The following is a 17,116-nucleotide window of genomic DNA, read 5'->3' on the forward strand; positions in this document are numbered from 1 at the left end:
ATTGGGAGCAAATCTCCCTTGGTTGTCACACCCCAGCCTTCTGGCTAAGGTGGCTTGTTTGGCAGCAGACCCAGGAGGACTGATGGGGACCCTGGGAGGCCTCCGGGAGAAAGTGATTATCCTGAGATCTGAAGAGGGAGCCCTGGCCATAGGAAGAGGGAGGGGAGGGGAGTTCTGGGCAGAGGAAACAAGTGTCAGTGCTTGTCTGGGAACTGACAGTGGCCATTGGGCTTTGAGATAAAGTTGCCACTATAAGCAGGTGGTGGAATCAAGACCAGTGCTCTTCCCTCCACGCACTGGGGGGGCCTTTCTGTGATCACCTGCAGGGCAGAGCAGAACTGTGCACCCCCTCACTGTCCCTGGGGTGGTGTCCGCCTACCTACGCACACGCACAGTCTTTAGCTCTGGGAGCGACCGTGCCAGAGGAGGAGATGCAGTCTTGAGACACTCTTCTCTATTTCCCCAGCAGAAAGCCCCATCCTTGAATAATCCTTGAATAATTTAATATAATAACATTCCAGGAACCGATATTTTAAGTCAGAATAAAATTGTTCCCAGCAGTTTTGGGTAATTCCCAAAGCGCCTGAGGATCTCCCTTTCTGACCCCAAAGCCAGTCTGGGTTTCTAGAGTCCTTCTGACCCAAAATGCACTCTCCAGGTTTTAGTTCACTTAGACCAGCTGGTGCCAACATTTCCCCAGCTCAGCTGGGTCTCAGCACCACCCGAGGGTGCTTTTAAAATGCACCACAGAGTAATGCCAACAGAGGGTAATGGGCAGCTGGGTTTTCAACCAGGACCAAGCTGATTCTGCTGCCCTGGCAGGTTCCAGCAACCCCCTGGTGTTCCTGAAAGGCACCACTGCTCCTGGAAAGGGTTGTGACCCTTGGCTTGGTCCTGTGGCCTGCACCTGTGGGCACCCTGCCCCAGCACCCTGTGAAGCTGATGTAGGTGGGCACACTGAAATCTCTCCAGCAACTGGAGGGCCCATGTCCCCATCCCAGCACTACTGCAGAGCCTGGCACACAGGACACTGAATACATGCCCATCCTTGATGGCCCTGTCGGTCACCAAGCACCCTAGCGCCCTGAGCTTGAGAACTGGAAAGTCTTGACTTTGCTTTCCAGCTCTCCTGTGCAACCTCTCTGAGAATCAGTTTTTCACTTGCAACCTGGGCATGATTCTACCCAGAGCACCTCGAGCTGTGTCCCATTGCCAGGCCCTTCTGATAGACCTCTCATTAACTATATTATCCCTGTTTCAGGAGAAGATGGTCAGACAGATGGCAGTACAAGCCCCCGCCACCCAGCCTGGCTACAGAACTGGATTCCTTTAAGTCATGTTAATGCAGAACTTCTCCCACTAACCTGGGAACCACCAGCATTGCAGCTCTGGCAGTTAATGTGAAATGCAGCCTCCTGGGCCCTGCCTGAGTCACAGTGCAGTGCGGGGCAGACCTCCCTGCTCCTAAAGTTTGGGACCCCCTCCCTTCCCTGAAACATCAATCTCCTGTGCTGTGTGACTAGGATAGGCAGGTTGGCACGCAGATGTGTCCAATTCATTAGGTGCTGGGAGGGGGAAGGGGCTTTCGTAAAATAAGCCAAGCAAAACACCTGGTGCACATTCAAGGTGGATTACTATTGTTATAGCCTTTACTGCTGTTCACCACAGAGCTAATTAATGCTCGCTGGCCTCCTTCATGGTCCCAGGGGAGAGTCTCCCTCCTGCTATCTAGGAGGATGTGTGGTGGAACTGGGGTGGTGGTGTGAGTGTGCAAGGAAACCTCCCTGGGATCTGATTCTCTGCTCACGCCTCAACTGTGCTCACACTTGCTTCTTTACAGAGCCTGCAGGGATGCGGAAGGGCCCAGGCACAACCAGCAAGGCCGCGGTTGTGGGGAGTGAGGAACCCTGGAGGTGGGCTCCTTGGTACCGGCCTCCCTGCTGTTGCCGGCCCGGGGCGGGGCGCTGCCCACGCCCCGCAGTAAGCGAAACCGGCGCGCGCTAGGACCGCGGCGCGCCGCCCTCTGCCGTTATAAGAGGCCGCGCTCCCGCCCCACGCGGAACCCTCGGCTGAGACCGGTCCCGGCGTCTCGACTCGCGTTGAACCCGAGGCCGGACCGGCCGCTGCGCAGTCGAGGCCAGCCCGGGGCCTGCGAGGGACGTGCGCCTGGGGGCCCCCACCACGGGCACCATGGGCGCTGCCCACTCCGCTTCCGAGGAGGTGCGGGAGCTCGTGGGCAAGACTGGCTGTGAGTATCTCGCGGGGGACGGGCGCGGGGACACGGGCGGGGACCGCGGGCTGGCACAGGGAATCCCAGCCCAGCGCTGCCCGCCTGGCTGCGTACCGCTATGCTGTGTGACCTTGGGTTAGTAGCTGGCCCTCTCTGCGCCTCAGTTTCCCTCACTTTCAAATGGGTCCCCGCCGGCCACTTTGCAGCCTGCGGTGAGGAGCCCCGCGGTGATGCTGAGTAAGTGCCCGGCCACTCGTCCTGGGCACTCCCGAAGTTAGCTGGTAACCTCGGGGCCTGGGGACTGCGGACGCGGGAGGGAGCGGGGCCGGGCTTCCCCAAAGCAGGGCAGTCACCCGGGCAAGGAGAGCGAGCGCCCAGCTAGGAGCAGCTGGTGCGCTCCCCGCACCTGAAAGTCGTTTGGATTCACGATGCGCAGGGGGCGGAAAGTTTTGAAGTCGGTGGCAGCTGGGCTCTGGCTTCGTCCTCCCATCTGTAAAATGGGTTCAGGTGGGCTCACCTCCTGGGGCAGCTGAGAGGTTTAAGCGAGACAGCGCATGCAGAGCACTTTGCGGAAGCCCGACGTCCTTCCTTCCTCGAGCTCCGGGGCTCCCAGGACCCGCAGAGGCGGGGCGCCTGGGGAGGACAGACCGCAGGTCTGAGGTGACCTCAGGGACCTGACCGCCGCGGGCGGAAGCGCTTGTCTGCTCAAGTCTATCCGGGCTGGAAACTTGATCGTGGGCTCTGACCCCGCGGGCCGTCATTGGCTGTGAAAAGGAGTGTGGACCTTAGACTAGTGAGACCAGGCAAGTGCAAAGTGGCTTTGGAGATGGATAGACTGGGTGGGAACCCTGACAGCACCACTTCCTGCCTGTGTGACCTTGGAATAGTCATTTTACCTCTCCAAGTCTTGCCTTCCTTCTCTTTGGAATGGGATTTTTGCAGATGCTCAAGATATGGGAGCTGCAGCTGTTATTTCTAAGTGGGAGCTGGTTCCTGGCACCTGCTTTGAGTTTAGTGCAGACACCCAGTGTCTGTAGTCAGTCATGGGAGGAAACCAGCCTTTGTGCGTGGGCTGAAAGACACACTCCTCCTGACCCCCCAGTCTGAACACCTCTTTCCAGGATAATTGGATGGAAGTTACAAAAAAAACATTAACAAATGGAGAGTGTGTGTGTACATACACACATACACGCTGTATATATGTTCCTGTATACAAATATAAAAAAAAAAAGGTGAGGTGTAATTAAATGATATGGAACTCTTTTTTTAAAGAGGGGACTAAAAATATATATTTGTAATTGCTTTATTTGCATTAAGAACTCTGGAAGGACCCACAGGGAGTAAGTACAATAAATAGGGGGGATTGATTGGAAAGGGTGAAGGGGGAGTGAGCTTTTCACTGTAAACTTTGTTATATTTTCATGTTGAACCACGTGTGACCGTGTTAGTTCTTCAAAATGTTTTCCAAAGTCCAGTTCAACCCCTCCCCCCCAGCTAACAAGAAAGAGGAGGCAGATTCCCCTCACCCTGACTTTCTTGGGTTTCCCCTGTTTTTTATTATTTCTCGAGTGCCCTCTGGTTGCCTCTCCGTTGTCTTGTATCTGGACTGGTGGAGGTGGGGCTTCTTTGTAGCTGGGATTTCCCCTGGAAGGGTGGGCTGGCCCTGACCCCCATCTCTCTAGCAGCCCTCACAGCAGGCAGGCAGGTAGTCTGGGGAAATTCTGGCTGGTTGTGGGTTTGACAGCTAATGGTGCCGCAGAGCATGCTGGGAATCTTCTCAGTTTCCTGGGTCTGCTCTTGGTGGGGAGAGGGGGTGATGAATGCTGAGTGTTCCTGCTCGGTAGCTTTTCCAGGTGTGGCTGATGTGGTGTCCCATCTTGCTGGCCAGAACTCAGATTTCACTCCCCAGAGGAGGAAGGGAGACAGACGGGGTCAGGGGAAGTAGGGGGTTCTGATGTCTGAGGGGAGGATGAATGCCTTCAATTCTCTGAACTGTAAGTAAAGAGAAAGCTCCCCTTCATCTTCTGAAAGGCACTGACACAGTCCGGGCACTTTTACCTGTTCAGCTCTCTGTGGAGCAGGGGCTGAGGATTTAGAAGTGACCCGGAGAGGCTGATGTTCCTGAGGGGAGGTACACAGTTTAATCAGATCAGTTCATAGATAGCAAGCTCAATGAACAAGACTGTGGGAGCATGAGAGTCGGGGGAGGGGCAGGGACACATTTCCTTAGGGTGGACAGGAGGGCCTCTTTGAGGAGGTGGTAAAGGAACAGGAACTCAAATAGGGAGGCGCCAACCACATGATCTGTGGAAGGTGCATTTTTGGGCAGAGGGAACAGCAGCTGCAAAGGTCCTGTAGCAGGAAAAGTTGAGGACAATGCATGAGAATTGTATGAGATGAGGACACAGCCATAATCGGGGCTCTGGTGTGGCAAGAGCCTGATTTAAGTGTTCTCGCTAGGTATGTGGCTTTGGGCAAGTGTTTGGGAGTGCTGGCCATGCCTTAAATGCATTTGTGTGTCCTGGTCACTGAGCCACAGTTAAGAGTTAAATCTTGGTCTCACTTCTTCCTGGATCCATGCCCTGAAGCAAGTCACTTTACCACTCTGAGCATGGGCGTCCCATCTGGATCCTGGGTTGCTGGGCTCTCCCAGCCTCTCTGAGGATCAGGATGGTCCGTTGCTGAGGACTGCACCTGGAAACCATGAGAAGGGCAAGCAAAGGTGATGGTCGACATTCTCTGAGCACTTTGCATGCGCTCTGGTGCAGTCTTCATAATAATCATCCAGGGAAGGTGGCAACATGGCCGTTTTACAGAAACAAAAACTGAGGGTCAGAGGGATAAAGCAACTTGCCTGCAGTCCCACAGCTCATAAGTGGAGGAATAAGGGGGTGATCAGAGGATCCCCAAGTCCACTGTCCTGGCAATGCTCTGCTTCCACTATGTTTAGTTGGCTTTCAGATTTCTAGGAACCCAGAAGGGGTCGGAAAAGCCTGCCCATATATTTTTCTTACTTCCAGGCCTTTGCACAAGCTGTCCCCTCTGCCTGGAGCACTCTTTCATTCTGCTGTGCACACTCTGGTATTTACATACAGGAATGCCTCTGTCGCCACCACCCAGGTTAAGAAACATTACCTCTTAGCTCTGCCTCTTTGTGAAGCTCATGCTCTACATCAGGGGTCTCCAAACTTTACACAGGGGGCCAGTTCACTGTCCCTCAGACCGTTGGAGGGCCGCCACATACAGTGCTCCTATCACTGACCACCAATGAAAGAGGTGCCCCTTCCGGAAGTGCTGCGGGGCCGGATAAATGGCCTCGGGGGCCTCATGCGGCCCATGGGCCCGGCCGTTGTTTCGGAATGCCTGCTCTATCTATATCATTCAGGATTCAGTTGAGCTGTGGCTCCCTTCCAGAAAAAGCCATCATTAGCTACTCACTCTGCGTCCAACTCTGTGAGTTAAATGCCTGTCCTTTGGACCCCACAGCCCCTGCTTCCCCTCCCATAACAGCACACGTCACAACCTGTTATAATTGTTGGCTTTGTCACCTGTCACCCCCTGGAAACCTGGCTCCCCCTAAGGTGGGGATGAATGTGCCTTCTCTTTGTACACAGGGCACGATCCTCACTGAGAACACAAGAGGCTCATGTTAAAGGGGCGATGACTCTGGAGACTTGCTGACCTGAGGAGCAGTGCCCAGGAACGTGTGTCCAGTAGAAAACCTAGCCCCCACCCCCACCCCGCCCCTCACCAGCTGGCCTTGGCCACGCTGGCCCTCCCGGCTTCCCTGGGTCCCTCCTCTCACCATGCATTCTGTTGGTTTCAGCACTGAACCAGCTTCACCAAAAATAGGCCTGAGCACAGGCTCACCCACGCAGGGCATCATCGGGTGCATGCCCACCTCCACGTGCCTGGCGGGTCCTCAGTGATTGATTTAAAACAAATGCACACCCCTAACCCTCACTTCCGAGCCAAGAAGGCTGATCCTTAACACCCATTAAAAATCCTGATTGGGTGTGTGAGTGGTGAGCTGGCTTTTCTTTCCCATGCTTCTTCCTGGGCAGGCACAGGGATGGAGTCAAGCCCAGCGTGTGTCCCGAGGTGTGAAATAGTCCCTGGGCAGGAAGAAAGGCTCCTTAGGGATAACTCAGCCAAGTCTGTTGCCCTCCACCACCTTGAGCTGGCCTGGAGGTAACCCCACTTCCTGCCCCCTCACCCGCCCAATCTGTGCATGCTCCTGGATTTGGGAAATAATAAGCAGAGGATTCTGGGAAAGGTGAAGGGTCTGTTTTTTCCATCAGGCTCCAAAACAGCTCTGTGGGCATGTCTATGTAGATGCCAAGAAGCTGCCAGAAGGAGGAAGAAAAAACAATCTCCTACATCTCGGGTTCAGACCTCCTGATGGTAACAGCGCGTTTACCCAGGGCCGTCCCCTGCCCAGTGCGGGGCTGGCTGGGCCGAGCCATGTTGTTTGTCTGTATTTGCTCTTGGAGTCTCCCAGGAACGCTGGAGTTCCCATTTTATAGATGAGGAAATTGAAGCTCAAGAGAGGATGTGACTTGCCCAAAGCCACAGGATACTGAGTAGGCTCAGTGTTCAGTTCCTGAGCTAAGCTCCAGACCCCAAGATTTGGGGAGGGAACCAGAGATGCAGCGAGCGGCCTGGCCAGGTGGTGGGGGTGCTCTCTTTGCCACCGGGTTCCCTGTCACTGGGTGCTGCTCCTGGGTTAGAACGTGTCCAAGCGGCCCTGGACTGTGGCCTCACCCCAGTCACCATTTGCCATGTTCCCACTGTGCTCCAGGCACTGGCTGCCTTGGTTGACCCGATGTTCAGGGGCATAAGGGGTCAGGATAGGCTCACTGGTGACACTGTGTTCTTTCTGTGTCACCAAGCACGCTGAGCTACATGGTCAATAAAACCTACCTGGCTCCCTTTTTATTTCCTCTGAGGTGGACGGTGGCTTTTAACTTGGAATCCTCGGGGAGTCTCTACACCCCATGAAGTGGGGTGCAGGATTGTGTCTGTGTGGCTCTGGGGGTAGCATGGACCCCCGGTATTCATTAGGTTCTCAAAACAGTGAAGCTGTATTCCATTGCACATAAATCATACCTCAATAAGGAAATAATAAAAGCACTTAATTTTTTTTTTTTTTGAGAGAGAGACAGAGGCAGCCAAGAAAGGAGTGAGATAAGAATCATTAACTCATAGTTGAGGGACTTTAGTTGTTCATTGCTTGCTCCTTATACGGACCTTGACCAGGGAGCTCCAGCCAAACTGGTGACCCTTTGCTCAAGCCAGTGACCTTGGGCTTCAAGCCAGCGATCTTTAGGCTCAAGCAAGTGACCATGGGATCATGTTGATAATCCCACACTCAAGCCTGTGACTTCGGGATTTCAAACCTAGGGCCTTAGCATCCCAGGTCAATGCTCCATCCACTGTGCCACCCCTGGTCAGGCTTAATTTTTTTCTTTTTTCTTTTAAGAGAAATGAAAAGCTGTGGCTCCCTGGCAGGGAGGAACGACCATATCTGTGGCACTTGGGGAGGACGAGTCCCCACAGGCTGAGCTCTCAGGGCAGGCACCGGGCAGGCAAGTGGTCTGGCAACCTGGGCACAGTGGTCAAGACCATGGGAGGGAGGCCGGGTGGCTCCAGCCCTTCGGAACCCTCTCCATGTTGGTCAGGTGGGGCTATCCAGACCTCCCCTGCCCGCCTCCCTTGGTGCTCACTGTAGAAATGGGTAGGCAGGTTTCAGAAGCTTCTTAAGGGATTGGGCAGCAAGTGAATTTAACTTCTGAGGAAACCCCCCCTGCTCTGGTCCATGCTGATAGTGTGTGTTCTGTTCAGTGGGACGCGGTCGTCTCTCCGTTAGTAATGGCTGTGCAGCCTGGCCTGGAGGCCGATGTCCCGCGGGTGTGCCCTGGGCTGGCCTGCTGAGGTGCCTGCTCACGGCATCCCTCTCTCTGAACCACTGTTCCTACCCGGGTGAAAATGCAGTGGCTGACCAGATGGTCTGTGGTCCCTTCAGCCAGCTGGGAATAAAGCAACAGTGACTCTCCCTCAGACACTTCCTGACAATCATCTTGCGCTCCTCATGAGAGCCCAAGGAGGGCAGGACTGTTACTGTTGCCTGTTTACAAATGAGGAGACTGAGGCTCAAGCACATGAAGTGAATGTTCAAGATCACGCAGGGGCTGAGTGAGTGTGGAACCCAAATTCAACACTAGGCCTTTTAGGGGTTGCCTCTTTTCCACTATTGCCTTTTTCAAGTTCAAGGAGAAACTGCCTCTCTCACGTGACATAAACCCCACATGAAATAGACCGAGACTGAGAGAGAGAGACCGAGTCTATAAATCCAGAGGGAGCCTCACCATTGCCCCTGGACCTTGATGGTGGCATGCCCCGTGCTTGTTGACCAAGTTAACGAGGGGAGAATTGGACCTCAAGGCAGAGAGGATGGGTTCTGGGTGTTGCGGAATCTTCTAGAATTGTGGGCTATCCCTGTGGAGGGCAAGTTCAGTGATGAGCAGGACTCGGCCACCTCCTCCATTTCCTGGCGTCTTATACTGCGTGGCTCACGTGTTTCAGACGAATTTGTGTTTTCTCAGCGTGGCAGCAATCGGCAACCCACTCCAAGACTTCCCAGCTCCACAGATTAGTAGTAATTAGGTCCCTCATGCCTCTTTCTTTCTTGTCTTCCCCACCCCCCCCCCATCCCCCATGCTGGCGGGATATTTTGTGTGTGCGCAAGTTAATGGTCCCCAGAATGCAGCAGGGTTTTAATCAACACTCAGATACAGACAGTACCCCGGGTGTTGATAAAATGCTTTTACTTCCGCAAAGCAATTTGCTATCTTTTATCTCAAGGTGGGTGGGGAGGGGGGGACGAGGCATTTTCAGCTCAGAAGTGGCCACCACTCGGGGAAGATAAGGCAGGGCCACTGTGCTGCGCCGGTGACACTGAGCAGGGTGACAGGGAGGAGCCTGGCAGCCTGGTCCTGCCAGCCACCCTGTCTCCTGCTATAACTTGATTATTAATTCATAAAGCCAGAAGGTCGGATGGGTGATTTCCGTTGGTGGCAGCCACCTTAAGCACTAGGACAAAAAGGCCCTTTGTTGTCCCAGCGGTATGACCTTTGGGGACTGGCGGGCTGTCAGGAGTGGGTCTTCCGTTCCGGGCACAGCTCCCTGGGAGATGAGAGGAGCAGTCAGGTCTCGAGACCGAAGGGCCCCCTGGAAGGAGGGCAGGTGGCCAGGCAGGAGACTCCAGTGCTGCTGGCTGAGTCTGGGATATCAATGGGAAGAGAAAGTGGCTACAGTGAATGACTTCTCTGTGTACTGAGGTTAGAAAGGTGTTCCCCTCCCTCCTCCTGGCACCCCTGCCAGGGTTCCAATGATCAAAGAACCTTGAGCAAGTGCCCAGCACCTCACAGGCCTCACCCACCTGGTAATTATAAAGAGTTCTCGTCTTGACCTGACCTGCATCCCCAAGACCTCAGCCAGAGTCCCACATGGGCACACATTGGCCTCCTACCATCTTGCCCTTGACCAGCAGATAAATGTGGGTTTGAGTCATGGTGTTGCTTTTCACCATCTTGGCAAGTAACTTTTGCCGCCAGGTCTCAAGTTTCCTCATCTGCAAAATGGGAATGTCTCACAGGGCTATTGTTAGAATTAAATGAGAGTAAAGCTCTTGATAACATTGTAAGTGTTTAGTTAGTGGTTGGTAGGTACTCATCATTTTGATTATAAACCTTTCAGAAGCTGGCTACATTTTTCCTTTTTAAGGGCATTCTATAACTTTCTTCAGCAATTCATTCATTTTTGACATCTGCCATCTTTGACATGCCTGATATTGGTCATTATCTTGCCCTTGTGCTGATAATCAGGGACCTTAACATGGTTTAATTTGTATCACTGTAGTATATTTTTTTAATTTTTAAAAACTATGTATTGTGTTGTGCAGACCCTATTAATTATTGCAGGTGTTCCTCCATATAGATTTAGTTTTCTTATGTAATATACCTTTTCGTAGATTTTTTATTTTGATGAGTCTCTGTGTGTTGTCAATTTTGTCTGAGAAAGTCTTTGCCAGCATACGCAAATGATTGTTGGCTAGGTATAAAATTCAAGGTTGTGGCATATTTTCTTTCAGCACTTTGTTTATGGTCTCTTGTGTTGAGAATCAGCTCTTTTGTCTAATTGATATTTCTTTATAGAAATATGCTTGTTTTCTTAACCTACACTGTGTCTTAGATGTGGATTAATTTTATTTATCCTGCCTGGGAATGGTTTATGCTGTTTCATTCTAAAGACAATTCATGTCTTCCATCATGAAAATATTATTTGTCTCCTTTCTCTTTATCTCCTTCCTCAATAATTCTTATAAGAAATATGTAGGACCATGTTATTCTATCCTGAATGCCTCTTTTCCTTTTATATTTTCTTTTTATTGCTCTGTACTGTATTCTGGGTCATTTCCTTAGATCTATCTTCCAGCTCACTAATTCTCTCTTTAGCTATTACACCATTGCTGCCTTAACCTGGCTAATACATTTAATTCCAGTGACTTTTAAAAATAACATTGTGTAAGTTCTATATGGTTTTCAAATTCAATTCTTTGGTCATAGGTTACTATTTTTTTTGTAATAACTTAGAACTTACTAGTCTCTTCTGCTTCACCTTGAGATGCCGATGGTTTTTGTTAACTGTGTCTGTTAATTCTCTCCTATGGGGGCTCATTGGCTTGTGTGATTTGGTTTTTGACTATGAGCTCACCTCTACTGGGCTTCTCTCCCTCGGGCTTCCACACTCTTCCAGAACTATCTTCAGCTCCAGATTGATGCTGAGGCTAAAACAGTAGAGATGAGCTTACTGAAAGTCCCTCCTCTGTGAGAGTCCCATGTGCCCCGGGTCACAGAATTGCCTCAGATGGAGCTTTGCACTTACTGTGCTGGGTACCTTGGGGCCTTCCCTGATCTGGAAACACTTATTTGGCTTCCCTGCACCACGGACATTTGGACTTTTCACCCACATGTGGCACAGGCCGAGTTTGGACTCATCACGGAGGCCTGGCCCTCCCCTCTGCTCCCTGCCACCTCTCTGCAGGTCCGCCCTCCCTGCTGACTGGGCCAGCGGGGAACATTCCCCTGGCCCCTCACGTGCAGAGGCAGCCTTTTGTGCTTCAATTTTGGGCATGAGTCTCACTCCGAGCTCCTACAGACCCTAGGCCACTTCTGTCCTCAGGGTCCAGAAAACCCCACCCTTCCTGTCAGGGCCGATAACCATTATGACACCCCTGGGCCCCCTCAGTGGCATCCAGGACTCTCGCCTTGCTGGGTCTGAGTTCCCTCCTCGCCTCTGGCCCCTGAGGCTTTCCCATTCTGTCAAAGTAGGTGGAATACTTGATTTCCCCCCTACCCTATCTAGTTTCTCCTGTGTTTGTGGTGGGATGGAGATTGTTAGCAGGAACTGGAGTTAAAGCTCTGAATGTCCTGCATAAGAGCTCCTCATACTTGTCATAAGTGCCTCTCCACTCGGTCAGGCCTCAGCATAAATCTAGAGCCGGAGATAGTTCTGGAAGGATGTGAAAACCAGTTCCTGAGATGCTCTGAAGGACGCCCACTCTCTAAATCTCTACTGACTCTCTGTTGCTTTATCCCCCCCCCTTTTTTTTTATCTTTAGTGTTTTTGTTAAAATGGAAACATCTTTGTCTCTTTAATGGCATTTGTGATACATACTCATTATTCCAGTCACTTCTCCACTTCGGCACACGGCATAGGAAATGGCTACGAGCAAAGATTGTAGGGTCACAGACCCCAGCTCTGTCACCCTTGGCCTTGCGACCTTCAGTTCAGTGGGTGGCTGAACCTCTGGGAAACTCAGTTTCCTTATCTGTAAAGTGGGTGTGAGACCCACCCTCTGAGGCACGAAGTGAGATAAGGTCTGGCTGGCCCCTGGCTTAGTTCCCACCTGAGTAAATGCGAACACATGGCAGTTATTATTACTTTGCAACGCAAATGGCAAAGAACAGAGCATGGCCGTTAGGAGGCTGAGGGAGGACGAGCAAAGCACAGGCTGCGTGATCGTGAGAGTCATGCACACCCACTCTGACAGCCTTTCAGGTTGTCTCATTGCTCAGGAGAAGAGGCTGTTTTCTAAGTCAGGGCACTTCACTCCGTCCCAGCTTTCCCTCTGGTCCCAAGTGCTGGAGGGTTTTGTCTGGATAGAAAATTAAAAAACAAAACAAAACCCACAGAGTTTCAAAACGAGAGACCTCACGACCCCGTCCTACCTGAGTTGAAAATCAGTGCTGATACCATTGCTGACGTTGGCCTGGGGCAACTCACACCAGGAATCTGTTGGTCTTTGTGCTTACAAAGTGGGTTGAAGTTTGCAGGAAAAGGGTTTAAAGGTGCTGGGTCAAAGCCAGCCATTAACCCTCGTGGCTGCTTCTGCTTCAGAGGATGGAACCGGGTGTGACGGCTCCCTTCTCACGGCCAAGTGCACCCAAGTGCATCTTCGGTTTACCTTAGAATCCCTGGCAGCAGGGTGTGGTCCGTAATGTGTGTACATTGGGCACGTGGCCTCCGGGGCGGAGGCAGGTGCAGCCAGCCCCGTGAAGCGTCTTGTGTGTGCTGGGCATGCAAGGGTGGGTCCCCTCCCGGCCGCGGACACCCAGGATTAGTCATTGCTTTGGCTGTCGCCCCAGGTGGCTCACAAGTAGTTGCCTTTACCCTCCTGAGCCTGGAGCCAGCTGAAGAGCCCAGCAGGTACCAGGGTATTGTTACTTTAGAGACATAATCATCACTCTGGTGGCAACTCTGGGTCTCCTGCTCCTGCTGCCAGGCCCAGTGCCAAGTGTGCATGTAATTGTTATTTTTTAAAATTAGAGCAAAATTCACATAATGTAAAAAGTACCATCTTAGTCATTTTGGAGCATATACGTCAGTGGCATTCAGCACCTTCACGATGTTGTGCAGACATCACCCGTATTTCCAGAATGTCTCATCACCCCAGAAAGAAACTTCCTGCCCATTATCAGCCCCTGGCAACCACAAATCTGCCTTGATCCATGGATATGTTTATTCTGGACGTGTCATATAATAGTGGGAGCATATAACTGGACTTTTGTGACTGGCTTTCTTCTGTTAGCGTCACGATTTCCAGGTCCATCTGTGTTGTGGCGTGTGTCCTTACTGCATGCTTGTGTGTGTGGTGGAATCATTCCACTGGGTGGATGGACCTCGTTTTGTGAATGGACGGCCATTCGCCAGTTGATGGACATTTGGGCGTTGTCCCCCTTAGACGATTATGCATAGTGTGTCTGTGGTTTTGATTGTGAGCAGCTTTCTGAGGGTGGTGCTGTTACTGTCTCCATCTCATGGAGGGGGTGGCTTCCCCAGGGAGACAGCGGGGCAGGACGTGAAGCTGGGGGTCGAGCCAGCCGCTCTTGGCCGCGCTGTGAGCTCACCTTTGTCTGGCATGCCTCACCTCTGTATTCAGGACCTTGGCCAATGCCTGAGTTGAGTCCTGGCCAGCCTGTCAGGACACTTGCATCAGGAGAGCTTTAGGGACCCTGAAAGCCACCGAGACCTTCCCAGTGATGCCACGTGGTGTCCCAGGGACCACACTTTGGCTGGCGCTGCCGGGGAAGGCAGGGTGGCCCCTGGACACCCCTAGAAAGAGCAGGGGCCTGCTCTCAGCTGCCCTTGCTCCTTCCAACTGTGTCTTGAGCCCTCCACTCCCATCCCAACCCCCACCCTCACCCCTGTACCTGGACTGCTGCACCTGCCCATGTCTCCGTGGGCTCTCAGCCCCGTCATCTGCATCCGCCCTCCATTCTGTCACCAGGCGTGTAGGATCTTGTTCCCTGCCGTGACATCCTCCATGAACTCAGGGTGAAATCTAAATGCCTCAGCCTGACCTGTGCTGCTGCCACTGCCCACCCCCTGCTCCCCGGCTGCCTGCCAGCACTGCTCCAGAATCGGGGCTCCCTGAGTCCTCCCTAGTCTGCCCCTGCCAGCCCCAACCTGCCCCCTCTGCCAGCCCCCTGCTCCTCAGCTGCCTGCCAGCACTGCTCCAGAATCGGGGCTCCCTGAGTCCTCCCTAATCTGCCCCTGCCAGCCCCAACCTGCCCTCCCTGCCAGCCCCCTGCTCCCCAGCTGCCTGCCAGCACTGCTCCAGAATCGGGGCTCCGTGAGTCCTCCCCAGACTGCCCCTGCCAGCCCCAACCTGCCCTCCTTGCCAGCCCCCTGCTCCCCGGCTGCCTTCCAGCACTGCTCCAGAATCGGAGCTCCCTGAGTCCTCCCCAGACTGCCCCTGCCAGCCCCAACCTGCCCCCTCTGCTAGCCCCCTGCTCCCCGGCTGCCTGCCAGCACTGCTGAAGAATCGGGGCTCCCTGAGTCCTCCCCAGTCTGCCTCTGCCAGCCCCAACCTGCCCCCCTGTCCAGCCTCCTACCCTCCCCACCTAGCCTCCCAGCCCAGCCCCCAGCGGGTGTTGCCTCCCACCCCACCCCGTGGACTGGAAGCCCCACTCCAACCTGGGTGCTCCTTGCAAGCCAACTGTGTTTATTATCCTGGGCCCCAGATCTGCACGTCCACACCCCCAGCGTCTGGCAGGTGCCTGGAAAACCAGAGACGCTCAGGAAATGTCTCTTAATGAATGGTGAGGGTCCAGTGGACACAGGTGGGCTGTGGGGGAGTCCATTAGGCCCCTCAAATCCCTGAGAGCTTGCATGGATTCTGGAAGGAGTAAGTGATATTTTACATGGCCCTCACTGGGACTAGGGCTTCTGCAGCCCTGACCACCACATCCTGGATGTAGTCGGATGCTAGGGTTTCACTTCCTCCACAGCCACATGTGTCATGGAAGCTGGACCTCACCGAGGATATCGGGCCCGTTTCTCTGTCCCCAGTCTCCTCTCGCTTCCTCCTTGAGGTTGACCTCTGACCCTAGGTCTGTGGGACTCTCCCCAACACCCCTCTCCCCACCCTGCCAACCCTGGTGACCCCTTGCTTAGCACAAAGGCTGCAAGCTGTCCCCACAGCCCTACAGGTGAGGTCAGGGCCAGAGCAGTCACTCCTCACTCCTCCCCATCCTGGCCTCTGGCAAACACTCATCTATTTCTACACCTGTAGTTTTGCCTTTGTGTGTCTGGCTTTTTTTCCATTGACACAATGTGTTAAAGGTTAATGCGTATGGTAGCATGTATCAGTACTTCATTCTTTTTGACGGCTGAATAATATTCCATTGTATGGACCAGTCACATTTTGTGTATCCATCCATTCACGAACATTTGGGTCTACCTTTTGGCTGTTGTGAATAGTGCTGCTATGGGCGTTAGTTTACAGGATTTTGTGTGACTGTGTTTTCATTTCTCTTGGGTATATACTTAGGCATGGAATTTCTGGATTGTATGGTAAAGCTACATTTCATTTATTGAGGAGCCACCAAACACTTTTTCAGTGGCTGCATCATTTTATATTCCCACCGGCAATGGGTGAGGGTTCCAGTTTCTCCACAGCCTTATCAACACCTATTTCCTGTTTGATTTTTCATTATGCTCATCAAAGTTAAAATTTTGTTAAATAAGATCACCCAAGTCATCCCTGTTAATTGCAGGAAAGTTGAAGGACAGATAAGCAAAAATAAAGGGTGAGGAGGCAAATGTTCTATAATCTGGACATATCACCTGGAAACAATATACTATTTTGTTGTAAATCACTACGAACTTGTAAATCAATACGAACTTTCATATAAATGAGATCATATAGCCCGTTAATTTTCCGCATGATGATGTATTACCAGGAATATTTTGTGTTCTACAGTTTTAGAAATATTGTTTAAGGCTGTGTAGTATACTGTCTTCAGGACGTATTGGGATGCATTTAACCAGATTCCTGACATTCAGCATTTCTTAACATTCTTACTGTTGCAAACAGATGAAGGTTCCTCTCATCTGTTTTTCTCCTACTCTTGTCCCAGTTCCTCGGGCTTTGTTACTAGGGATTAAGTTTCTCTTCAAGCACGTGGATCAGCTCTGTCCACGACAACTATAATGAGAGGTGGAATCCATCTAAATTTTCTAGGAGCTACATATGTAATGCCATTCTCAATTTTCTAGCAGCCACATTTTTTTTTTTCTTTTCATTTTTCTGAAGCTGGAAACAGGGAGAGACAGTCAGACAGACTCCCGCATGCGCCCGACCGGGATCCACCCAGCACGCCCACCAGGGGCGACGCTCTGCCCACCAGGGGGCGATGCTCTGCCCATCCTGGGCGTCGCCATGTTGCGACCAGAGCCACTCTAGCACCTGAGGCAGAGGCCACAGAGCCATCCCCAGCGCCCGGGCCATCTTTGCTCCAATGGAGCCTTGGCTGCGGGAGGGGAAGAGAGAGACAGAGAGGAAAGCGCGGGGGAGGGGTGGAGAAGCAAATGGGCGCTTCTCCTGTGTGCCCTGGCCGGGAATCGAACCCGGGTCCTCCGCACGCTAGGCCGACGCTCTACTGCTGAGCCAACCGGCCAGGGCTCTAGCAGCCACATTTTTAAAAAATGAAATTATTTTAACTCAGTATACCTACAATATTATTTCAACAGAGAATCAATATCAAAATTATTGAGACCGTTTGCCTTCATTTGGTATTACATCTTTGGAAGCCACTGTGTAATTCACTCTCCGGCATGTCCCCGCTTGGACTCGCCACCGTTTGAGGGCTTAGTGACCACATGTGGCTGGTGTCTCCCCCTTGGGCAGCAGAGGTATATAACTTTTATTTACGATTTGGATCCAAAGCAATGAGTTACCCCCCCTCATCAATGATTGGGCTGATTAACCCCCACCAGCCTCCTGGAAGGGTGTGCATTTCCCTTAGGTTGAAATCGAAA

General features: G+C 52.3%; 1 protein-coding gene across 1 annotated transcript in view; it reads left to right on the forward strand.

Annotated features, from left to right (window-relative positions):
• Positions 1-2,062: 2,062 nt before the first annotated feature.
• TESC (tescalcin) overlaps positions 2,063-17,116 on the forward strand; it is a 46,548-nt gene continuing 31,494 nt past the window's right edge. Inside the window, exon 1 of the mRNA XM_066255059.1 lies at positions 2,063-2,248. Coding sequence (XP_066111156.1) covers positions 2,191-2,248 — 58 coding nt within the window. The 5' untranslated portion in view covers positions 2,063-2,190. The remainder of the gene's footprint in view (positions 2,249-17,116) is intronic.

The sequence above is a fragment of the Saccopteryx bilineata genome, chromosome 2 (genome assembly GCF_036850765.1).
Source record: "Saccopteryx bilineata isolate mSacBil1 chromosome 2, mSacBil1_pri_phased_curated, whole genome shotgun sequence".
Lineage (NCBI taxonomy): Eukaryota > Metazoa > Chordata > Mammalia > Chiroptera > Emballonuridae > Saccopteryx > Saccopteryx bilineata.